This window comes from Rhinatrema bivittatum, chromosome 16 (assembly GCF_901001135.1).
Source record: "Rhinatrema bivittatum chromosome 16, aRhiBiv1.1, whole genome shotgun sequence".
Taxonomy (NCBI): Eukaryota; Metazoa; Chordata; class Amphibia; order Gymnophiona; family Rhinatrematidae; genus Rhinatrema; species Rhinatrema bivittatum.
The window spans coordinates 24,900,734-24,912,569 of NC_042630.1; the positions used below are offsets into that span (position 1 = coordinate 24,900,734).

The 11,836-nt window shown below is 45.3% G+C and overlaps 2 protein-coding genes across 4 annotated transcripts in view; one reads left to right on the plus strand and one right to left on the minus strand.

The window, feature by feature from the left end:
• The window catches only part of NUP210L (nucleoporin 210 like), a 52,293-nt gene extending 44,962 nt beyond the window's left edge, over nt 1–7,331 (plus strand). For all 3 annotated transcript variants that reach the window (XM_029581987.1, XM_029581989.1, XM_029581988.1), the window contains 3 exons: nt 5,862–5,966; nt 6,328–6,393; nt 6,762–7,331. In XM_029581987.1, the coding sequence (XP_029437847.1) occupies nt 5,862–5,966; nt 6,328–6,393; nt 6,762–6,841 (251 nt within the window). In that variant the 3' untranslated portion in view covers nt 6,842–7,331. The remainder of the gene's footprint in view (nt 1–5,861; nt 5,967–6,327; nt 6,394–6,761) is intronic.
• A 2-nt stretch (nt 7,332–7,333) lies between these two features.
• RPS27 (ribosomal protein S27) lies at nt 7,334–9,357 on the minus strand. The gene is made up of 4 exons (XM_029581996.1): nt 9,204–9,357; nt 8,752–8,860; nt 8,086–8,196; nt 7,334–7,554 (listed from the first exon to the last, which is right to left on the minus strand). The coding sequence occupies exons 1-4, from the start codon at nt 9,288–9,290 to the stop codon at nt 7,526–7,528; spliced, it is 336 nt and encodes a 111-aa protein (XP_029437856.1). The 5' UTR covers nt 9,291–9,357; the 3' UTR covers nt 7,334–7,525.
• Nucleotides 9,358–11,836: the final 2,479 nt, after the last annotated feature.

Here is an 11,836-nt window from a genome sequence, read left to right on the forward strand (position 1 = left end):
CATAGTCCGATACGGTTCTAGGCCCGGAGGAATTTCCCCATCATCCAGGGAGTCAGGATCTGCCTTATCATCAGCGCCATCCAGGTTCGTCGGGAACCCCCACAGCTAACCGAGGCCTGCTCCGGCGCTTAAACACAGAAGTGGAATAGGGAGGGGCCATCGGCTGAGGATCCGACCTGACAGGATTGGACGGGGCTGAGGACTGCAATCCTTGAAAAAAACTCTACCCAAGAAAAGGCAGAACCAGAAGGTACTGGAGCGGGGCCCTCTGAGCTGCCATCTCCTGTGGAGGAACCAGTCCAGGGAGTCCCAAGGTCCGGTGTTCCTCCAGACAAGTTCTTAGCCAGGCCATCATCAGGCTGGGAAGAATCAGGCTTAGCAAAATCAGAGGAAGAATATTCTCCCTGAGCCTCTAAAGCAGCGCTGACGCATGTTAGAGGGCCCTGCAGGCTGAGATGCCCGAACATGACAGGTACTACAGAGCGAAAGGCGTTTGGGTTTCTTGGTCAGTGGCACCATTAAATTCATCAGTTGACTGAGAATGTGTGTCCGGCCAGCTCACGGTGAAAAATCTGAAGTGCGAAAACTTTATGCACACAGAAGTTAGGCGCCCTAAGTTTATGCACCGCAAAAAACAAACACACAAAACAGTGCACCAAAATCTGGGTGTACCACCGCTATGCTTAAAATGCGCACAGGAAGTGCACCCAAAACTGGGCGCACAATTCGTACGGAGCCGCACTGCACAGTCCGACATTCCTGTAGAAAGCAGCTGAACACCCACAGAAGCGCACAAAAACGCTGCCGCAGCCTACCACACAGCATGCAGGGAAAAAACCTAACAGTGAGGCCTAGCCCACCCGGGCTGCTCAACTCACCAGGCTGCCCAGTTCCCTTAACCCCCCCCCGGGAGCGGGAACGAACGTCAGAACAGCACGCTGAGCACAGAGACTGGAGGAAGTCCTGCAAAACCCCTCTACACTGTCTCTTTTTTTTTTTTTTTTTAAACTTACCTGAGCTCAGCCCTTCCCTGCTGAGTACAGAGACGGTCTCCAGCTGGAAGTGGAGAGGGCATCTGCCTTCACCACCCCGTCCAGCTTCCTGCACCCGCTGCCTTTAAGCTGTACAATCAGCTAAGTTCAAGCCGGGAAACCCAGCTACTGGACCAAGGCACACATCTGAGGGACCATGGAAATCACCTCAGGAATTCCCAACTGGGGCAGGGACTATCTGGTATCACCACAGGAGAGTGGGGCTTTTTTTGTTTTGGTTTTTTTTAAATAAAATACTCCTCCTAAAATCTGAAGCAATCCCCATAGGGAGATGCACATCCACCATCTGCTGGAGATGGAGAATACTGGCAGGCTGATGTTGCTGCAGGAGTATATATATACTGTGACGTCAGCTTGCTCCATCTCCATCTGCTGGCAAAGGTGCATAACCCACTGGTCCTGAGTTCATCTGTCTACACACTAGGAAACCGTTGATTTTTCTCAAATGAGCCAGTCGACCAGATATGGGTGCACCAGTGGTACTTCCCTTTTGAGCGCCGCTGCTGCCGGCACCACCGTCACCTTGGTGAAAGTCTGAGGAGTGGTTGCCAACCCAAGTGGGAGCGTGGACCCTAAAAATGCTCTTTCCTGATGGGAAAATGAAGATATATTTCTCTGAGAGCTAGAGAAGACAGAAGCTCTCATTTGTGGACAGCTGCAGTCACACAGTATAGTGATTTCCATTGAACATGGGGCACTCTCACCTTCTCCAGGGTCTGCCCTAAAAACGGGCACCACATGGCTAACACCACTCGCCAAGCAGCTGCTGTCATTCTTTCTTACCCATATACAGGCCACTGATCTCTATCATCCCCACAACACTTGAACCTTACCGAACCAGCTAAGCGCAGCCCTGCCAACGCTGACTGCTCTGCTCTAGACCCTCAGAACCTCCCGTTTTTTGTTTTTTTTTAATCAATAGGGTGCAGAGGAGTGGAGAGTCAAGAGGAACAAGGCAGCCAACACCACTGGCTTTCAGTCCTACTCAGAAAAAAAAGACAAAAGCAGCCAAAATTCACCAATCCCCATACTCATCCTCACTCGACCAGGATACCCCCCACCATGGACCTTCCCACTCCTGGGAGTAAATTATCCAGCAAACCAGCCCACTGCAGGCTTTACCTCTATCATCTGCTGGAGACAGAGAAATGAATGCTGAGAGCGCAGGTGGCGCACTAGGTTATATGCAGAAACATTTTTCTCTGTCTCCCCGTGCTGGCAGGGAGGCAAAACCAGAGTCTGGACCCGATCTGGGTATGAACAGGAACTTCTGGATTTAACACCACTGATCATCAGACTTTTCATATTACCTGAGAGTATGGAATCTCAGGGACTGCTTAAACTGGGTTTAGATCCTAATAACAAGCTAGGATTAGTTGGAATTGTTCTCCCTGGCACCCTCTGGACACTGGTGTCCCATAGGGCTCAGCTCTCTCTGCAGTATTATTTAACATTTCCATGTCATCAATCTGCAGACTGTTGGCTGGGCTCTGTATAGGCTACCGGCTGTATGCATACAATTTTATATTCAGATGAGCTCCTCTATGATGTCCTACTGTATTGTTGCTGTGAAACAGTGGCCTCTACTTGTTGGCTCTAAATGTTTGAGACAAATTCTACTGGTGCAGCATGTCAATTCTATAACAATGCCTCAATCAATCTTGATTGATAACACCAATTCTTTTTATTTAAATTTGTATATTCCACTCTTCACTTTTTTCAGCACTTCAAAGCAGATTACATTCAGGTAATGTAGGTATTTCCCTATCCCCAGAGGGCTTACAATCTCTCTGTACGTGGTGCAAGTTTGCCCTCATGTGAACAGTTTGGGTGTGGTGTTGCATGTTGCTCTGTCCTTTAATAACCAAATTAAATCAGGAGTTCATTCAGGATTATTAAAGTTATGTAACTTAAAACCATTATTAACACCTACTGACTTAAGTTATGTGGTACAAGCTCTGATTTTTGCCATTATTAGACTATGTCTGCCTTCTTGCATCTGCTTTAAGATTAGTGCAGATTCTACAGAACTCTGCAGCATGTCTCATCTCCCATTGTGTGATGTGAGACATTTCTCCAGTGCTCAAAGACCAAGATTGATTGCCAGTCCATTCAAGAGTCAATCAAAGTTGTAATGTTAGTCCACAAATTGCTTTAAATAGATAAGAACATAAGAAAATGCCATACTGGGTCAGACCAAGGGTCCATCAAGCCCAGCATCCTGTTTCCAACAGTGGCCAATCCAGGCCATAAGAACCTGGCAGTGGCTATTCTCTAAGTGAACTTAATAGCAGGTAATGGACTTCTCCTCCAAGAACTTATCCAATCCTTTTTTAAACACCGCTATACTAACTGTACTAACCACATCCTCTGGCAACAAATTCCAGAGTTTAATTGTGCATTGAGTAAAAAAGAACTTTCTCCGATTAGTTTTAAATGTGCCCCATGCTAACTTCATGGAGTGCCCCCTAGTCTTTCTACTATCCGAAAGAGTAAATAACCGATTCACATCTACCCGTTCTAGACCTCTCATGATTTTAAACACCTCTATCATATCCTCCCCTGTCGTCTCTTCTCCAAGCTGAAAAGTCCTAACCTCTTTAGTCTTTCCTCGTAGGGGAGTTGTTCCATTCCCCTTATCATTTTGGTAGCCCTTCTCTGTACCTTCTCCATCGCAATTATATCTTTTTTGAGATGCGGCGACCAGAATTGTATACAGTATTCAAGGTGCGGTCTCACCATGGAGCGATACAGAGGCATTATGACATTTTCCGTTTTATTCATCATTCCTTTTCTAATAATTCCCAACATTCTGTTTGCTTTTTTGACTGCCGCAGCACACTGAACCGACGATTTCAATGTGTTATCCACTATGACACCTAGATCTCTTTCTTGGGTTGTAGCACCTAATATGGAACCCAACATTGTGTAATGTTGGGTTCATTGGGCTAATGCCCTTCTCCACTTGTATAAGTCATCTCTTGCTTAGCAGATATCCTGTGTGTGTGTGTCAAGCTTGTCTGCCAGACGAGAATGGGCTTTTTCTGTGGTAGCCCCAATGCCTAGAACTGTTACCAGTTGGGACTGATGAATTGTACAAAGTCATTTAAAGTCTTGTTAAAGACTCATCTATTTAGGCTTGCATCTGATTGAGCCATAATTGGATTATTGAACTGTTTTGACTTCTGAGTTTTGTCTGCTCTCTTTCATTTTTTGTTTGTTTTGCATGGTGTATGTTTTATTGTTCACTGCCTTGGACTTCGGTATTGGGATAGTAGCTTAAGTACCAAGAGAGCAGTGAAGCTTTTCTTCTGTTTTTATTTGCCAGTAGGGGAGAAAAATCCATCTGTCTGGACTGGGGGTAATGTTCCCCCCCAATATTTTTTTTTATTTAAATGTTATTGACATTTTCATATTTAATACAACACCACAGCTGTGGTACAAACAAGTGAAAACAAAGAATATACAGCAGTTGAAACAAAATCCATATCAACAATCTGCATACATTGGTGAACATACATCCCAAGTCCCCCTTCCCTGTTCTACACCCCCGCACCATGGGTATACATCTTACACATTTCCAATCAATAGTATTGGTTTCCGACACGTATTCTATGTTAAAGGTGCGGTCTGCAGATTCCAATATTCACTGACCACTTCCTGTTATAGTCTGCTTATTAAGATCCACAGGGAGTGGCGATTGAAAGGGATTAACACCCACAGAATTCTGCTATGGTACCCAATGGCATTCCCTTCTATGCATTCTAAAATCCACTATCTGTCTCCTGTCATAGCATTTGTATATACTCCAATAATCCCCAGCAAACCCTCGGAGAAACTGAGAAGGTATGCCTTTTAAAGTCACTGCCTCGACGTTTACATTCTCACGCAGAAAGATGTAGCCACACTTTAAGATAAGTCATCTTATCATTCTGTATTGCTGTGAGATAGTCTAGCTGCCGGTGAGCCAACAGTTTAGCCTTTACTTCTTGCAATGTTGGCAACACTGCCGACTTCCAGTGTTGGGCAACTCCAATACGGGCAGCTATCAAAATGTACATGCTTAACTTCTGTTGGTACTGGTCTAGAGTGTCTAGCGGAGCAGTAAGTAAGGCTGATAGAGGAGGCAGAGAAATGGTGGTCCAAAATAGCTGGTTTATCCATTGAGTGACGGATTGCCAGAATGGGGAGTTTTAAACATATCCACCATATATGAAGGTAAGAGCCAGTCTCTCCTCACCCTCTCCAACAGGTACATTTTTGAAAGACTGTACAAATTATTTTCCTTTTGTGCAATATTTTATAAGCCAGGTTCAAATTTTTGCATTATGAGCCAGTATAATGCAAATATTGGGATTTCTTGGGTGCTGTTTTGCTGTGTACAAGGTTCAGTCTGTGTGCATGCACAGCTTAGAGGGCACAGTGTTTGGGAGTCGATAAGGAACATGATTGCTAGTGTTGACTCTACCTCTGTGATATCTTCCTGTAAGTGCATTCTATAAAGGCAAAAAAAGGCCTGCAGGTTTATGCACCAGCCATCTGCTGAAGACAGAGAAATACTGATCTACTGCAAGTGGCACCAGGGCTTATGAAGAGTGTCAGCGAGACTTTTCTCTGTCTCCATCAGCTGGCAGGGATGAATAAACCCAGGAGTCTGGACTGAACCGGGTACACACAGGGAAGTAATTAACTCAGTGTCCAGATGCCTCCTCATTAACAGTCACTGTTGGGAGTAGAAAGCACACAAGCTGCTGGATCCTTCGGTGTTGAGACTGCAGGAGCGAGCAGTTAAATCCTCTTCTGTTTCAGATCACTGTGAAGATCCAGGCATCGTCCAGCAGCTGATGGGCTCCTACCAGGTCCTGCTCTTTACACTCTTTGCTGTTCTAGCATCCACTGCTGTCATCTTTCTAGGTGAGAGTTTAGGAACAGCTTCAGTTACTTAAAATGAAGCAACCACTTCAAGAAAACTTTTCATCTCCTTTGAAGAGTGGGAAAAGTAACTATCTGCAGGTGAATGGCAGGGTTCTGAGCATGCTCCCCTTTAGTTGGTATACTGTAGGTGTGATCGGAGGTTAAAGCACTGCTCCAGTGACTTTGTATAATGTAATAACTGGAACGTTGTGACCCTTCCCCACTGCCGTGCACAAGTGAAAAAGCACCCTTCCCCCCCCCCCCCCCCGTCTCTCCCTTTCCACATTTTATGCAGTGGATATTTTAGGAACTGTAGCTTTCATTATTCTAAACCCTTTGCTAAATTTGCTTCTCTTTGCAGCTTATACTGCTTTCCTGAACCGTCTGCATACTGTCCCTGTGGTTTATATCCCAACAGCACCAGCAGGTGGGTGATGAGAACAAGGCTAGGGGGGACTCTTACTGAACATATTCTAACCCATGGGCAGCTCTGCATCCTGTCCAGAATCAAATTTTGGCTCTCTTTAGTTGTCCATTCCAAATGCTTTAAATCAAACTGAAAGTTAGCCAAAGCATATAAGAAAAATTAATGAAATGAGCATAAGGTCTCCTCCATTGAGTAAAATAATCCATCCAACATCTTTTGCTCCTGTCTCATCTCATGGCAGGCTAGAAAAGTCTTATTCTCCTCTGGTTTATATGTATTTATTTTTAAAGAGCTTTGAACAAAGGTGGGATTTTTGTAAAAAACAAAAAGTGGAATAAATATCTGATCTATGTCACCATCCTTTCTAGGTTACAGCTCGTCGTACCCAACCCCGCTGAGCTTCAACGCCCGGGGACGCCTACAGAGCTGGCTCTGGAGCAGCAGATAACTGCTGATAAAGGAGACAATACAAAAATTAAGTTCTGCTGTACGTCTTGGCTGATTCTTTATTAGACAGTGAAGGCCAAATTTTCACATAGGGGTTCAGAGAAGAAAGTGACTATGCCATTTGCTCAGGACATACTGATTCAATTTTTTTTTTAACTTCCCTTTTTACTCAGCTATGAAAGAAAATCCCTTCCCCACCAAACTGCTGCTGGAAGGCTGTACAAAATGGAAAAGTTTTCCATAATTATACAGAAAACATGAAACAGAAACTGGCGGCAGACAAAGTTCATATACACCACACATCCATATGGAAATTCCTTTCCTAGCAACAGTTCAAATTATAACCCTTCTTTCATCCAGGTTGTTCCATAGTGAACAGCTTTAACCCTCTTGGTGTTTTTCATGGACAGACAAAACATTCAATATCCACACAGTCCTATTTCCTCATTATTGCTACAAGAAGAAATAAAAGTCAGATACTACAGACTTGATGTGGGCTTTTGTATCCAAAATTTATTGACAATTAGATAGGTAAGGCTACAAGGACAGTGCATAAAAACCAAATAACCTTCTGCAAGCATGGAACACTGAAAAACTTCACACTTCCCATGTCACTTTCTTTTATCAGATGCGCTGGAGCCAACTGTGCAGGTAGTCCCTACCCATCTCTCCTCAAAGGCTGGGCTCAGTGCTGCTTCCGTCTGAAGGAGCATCCTACAACAGAAAAATAAGTCAATAAAGTTAGACCTTGAGCCACATTTAACCTAAAAGCTGAAGGAATAGCTCCACTTTAAAGTTTGCTAACAGGTATTGGGCTGGATTTGTTAATTTAGTTTATGGTGAGTTATATTCAGGTACAAAAGGGATTTAGTAAGTCTTCAAAACAAAATGGGCTAAGCAGAATCTGTTCTCCTCTATATGATTGCACAGACAGGACTCTGCTCCAATGTTGCTTCCAGAATCCTCTTCTCAGTTATGACAGAGGCTACATACTGGAAGAGTACTGCATCCTAGCCAAGTAGTTGATTTGAAGATTAGAACTTGGGTTACTCAAAGCAGAATCCATGCAGCAATAACAGTAAGCTCCTCCTCCTGCACCCCCCTTCAAGGTTTTCTGAACCCCTTTTGACACCATTGAGACTTCCAAAAAGTTCATGTTATTTTCTCCAGGAAGAAAAGAACTTCTTGCCTTCAGACAGCTTTAGACATACAAGGTTTGTGAAGTTTCATGTAGAGGCTCCTTACCTTCTGTGAGCCTTGCCTTTCCACCAGTGGGCTGGCAAAGCACTGTAGAGCAGCCCACACAAAGAACCACAGTTTGGGCATGGCTAAACACAGTGGTAATTTTATAGCAACCTGAAAGGCAAATCAAGAACAAATTAGCTTAACTAGAACAGCAGCTTCTTTCCTCTACAGAAAAATCATTGTCTACCTTCCACCCCATATATTGACACAGGGCTTTCAGTTCTTTAGTGCACAAAACTACAAGGTATCATGGCCAATTTAATACTTGCTGTTATGTCTTAAAAAACATCACTTTGTCATGGAACTGTTTAAAAGTTATTCCGCTATATCTGCTATCAATTCATACCCACTGACTCTGCTCACTCATAATATTCATTTTTTTTTTTTAATTTCATACTATAACTTAAGACTATAGACAGGTGCAGAGGACCCACAGATACAGCCTACACCGGAAATCCACCAACTGAAGAGTTAAAAATAATGACATTTGTCCAGTGTGTACGTTGTCACTTCTACAGGTAACCTGTGCTACGCTTTCTTGCCCATATGTACCCAGTTTACAAAGCAAGTGACTGAAGCTGCTTTTCAGAGTACGAGGATATCAGCACTCAGCTGGATAGGGAGAGACAGCAGAGTGAGGGCCCTCGGAGGCCTCTGGATCCTTACCTGGACACTTTACATCCATGAAGTAGGAGTTGGGGCTCTGGACCAGCCGCTTCTTCTTGTGCTTCCGTTTCTCCTCCTCGGGAGACGGGTGCAGGAGATCTTTAGCGAGCTACAGAGAGGAAAAGACGCAGCTGTTAGAGAGGGAGACGCGGCCCTCCCTGCGAGCAGCGGCTCTTGACCACCCCACCCCGGCTCCCTCCGCTTCCCGTTCCCGCGGCCTTTTCCTTTCCCACCCCGGCTCCCCCCTCCCGGCCAGACTCACAGGCCGAAGCCCGTGGCCGCCATCTTGTCCGGGTTCCTCCCCCCGTGGCGTCCTCCTGCTCCCTCCCCCCCGGCTCCGGGGGCTCGGGACTGTGGCTCAGTAGGAGGCGCGGGGGAGCAGACAGGACTCCACTCCCTGGCGGCGCTGCTCCCGCTTCCGGAACCCCGGCCCCACTACTGCGCGCACTTACTGGCATCTTCGCGTGGACACAGCCGCTACCGAAAAGGAGATAAACCGGAAGCCGGCGGCTGTATATAACAAACGCCGCCCGTCGCATGAGCGGAAGTGACGAAACGTCTCAGTTTGTACGCCATATTGGGAAGGTCATAGCGCGAGCTAGTGGCACGCTTGTGTATTGGCCGCCCATACCAGCTGCTTCTAGCCCTGCGCTAATGAGAGAGAAAGACTTCCTCGCCCCAACACCATCTAAGAGACTTTTTGTGCTTTCAGTTACTTTTCATTCTATCTGCTATAAATGTAAAGGGGTCAGCTCCTGGGGCATGATGGTCTGGGCTTGCGCAGTCAGCAGGCCAGCGCGCGTCACTGCGGTTTCCCACGTGCGATCTGCCGCTGTTGCAGCGTCAGGGTGTAAATCAAGAGGGCGAGCTGACGCTAAAGTTGGCAGCCAGAGGGGCGCATGGCTTGTCTCTGTGCTTTGCCAAGTCAGTCGATGCGGGGCATGGGATAAGATAGTGTATATATAAAACACTCTAATGGAGAGCAGTTCTTTTTTTAGGTATGCAATAAATACCAGTCACTATCATCAGAAGCCTAGAAATGACTATCGTCCTTTTTGTATATTGTGTGTCTGACACAGGATGCAGGTCGCGCTGGACCTTGCTCTGACCTAGTATGGTTTATTTAAGTAAGAAGTACACACATCAGAGAAAACATGCACGTTATGGCGAGTAAAGTCCTACTACATCCGTCGTCATCGGTGCTAACTGCATATATAAAAAGTATACTAAAAGAAAAAAATGTGCATAAATAATTTGGGATTTTCAATGCAATTAAACATAGAGATCAGCTGCAATTTTCCAATATCGCCAAAAGTCCGTCCTCCCCCCCCCCCCAACCATGGCATGTTTATTAAAATATTTAGGAACCACCTTTCCTGCCCTTGATATAAGAAATAATTCAAAACAGTTTACAGAATTAAAAACAAACAACAACCAGCAAATATGGTACAGGAACAAACAGCAGCAAATTTTCATCTCACAATATTAGACCACCTAATATAGCCAACCTGCCCACCATATTCAGGAGAACCCATCTGCTGCCAAATTCCCAGCACATTTCAGTTCCTTAATATAAGATCAAAAGCTCAGCTGACCCAAACAAAACAAATTCCTGCTCCCAATTGCTTAATGTTATTACTAATCATTTGTTCTTAATTTCTTTTTTTAACCACTTTTATATATGTGTTGCTAATTATCATGCTGCTATAGTTTGCTGAAGCTGAAATTCAAGAACAGGCAAGAAAGGTTTTCTCCCATCCTCATAAATCCAAATATCTTCTCTTTCTTCAAGGGCATACATGCATGCATTTCTCTGCCCTTCCATAAAGTAAGGCCTCATTCCTCCTCTTCTTGGTATCAGATTTAGGCACAAACTACCTAAACTACATTTTAGGACTTCAGATTATAAGGGCCTCTAAATACAAGCATGTTATAACATTTCAAGTTTTACATTGTCTTTTTTTTTTGGTAATGCTGTGGGACTCAATTTTGACATACCGTAATTTTGGATCTCAGCATGTCCTAATCTGGTCCTGCCTCCTTTTCCACCCTGTGCCAGGAAAGACTTCTCTACCCTCAGCCTATTTCAGCTCCAACCATTTTTTTTGTAGTCCCTTACTTCTAGACCAGGGCTTTCCAAAGTGTGGGTCGGGACCCCAAATAGGGACACAAAACCTTTAGCTGGGGTCACAAATGGCAGTGCTCTTCAGATGTGAGAAGCAGCAGCATTAGTGGATTGCAGTGTGGGGCCTGTGAACCAGCACACACTCAACAGGTCGGAAGTGGCCCAATCCATGCATGAGTTTCTGTGGTAATAGGAAACCCTAAGCAAGAAGGGACTGTGGCTACTGCAGGGCCTGTGACCTTGCACTGGTTCACAGGCCCCCTGCTGACTTTTCATTGTGAATGCAGCTGCTGCATCCAGAACAATGTTAGGCTTGGGACCAGCCATGACGGGGAGGGCTGAGGGTGTACGAGCCCATGAAGACTACCACAGATTCTCTCTCCTCGCCTATCACTGAACCTTCACAAGAGAAAAATGTAGCCCCTGTCATTAGCCTGCCTTCTCACCAGTTGTCATTCACCTTTAGCCTGGGGCCCAAAGGAAAATGTTGCCATTGACTCTGGCCCAGGGGCGATGTTTAGAGATGGGACTTTTGGAGGGAGGGATCAGATGCAGGAGGGGTTTGAGGGTTGGATCAGCTGGAGAGGGATGGCTGTGGAGGGTGAAATAGGGAGAATGAAAGATTGGAGGATATAGGAGAGGATCGGGGGGGGGGGGTGAGAAAAGGGTTGGAGAGGAGAGTATGACAGGATCAGTTGGGGTGGTTATAAGAAGAGCTTGGGGAGAGAGGATCTTCTGGAGGGATGCAAAAAAATGGTGGAGGGATAGGCGAGGTGATGCAAGAGATGATCAGTTGGAGGGGTAGGTCCTCTGGAAGGGGTGGAGGTTGAAAGAAAGGATCAGCTGGAGTACAAAGAGAGTGGAGCCATTGTTGGAAAGGCCCTGCTAATTTGTTTTCGTCATCTAAGTGCTAAAATGGAGTCAGATCAGCTAAAAGTTTGGGAAGCCCTGTTCTAGACC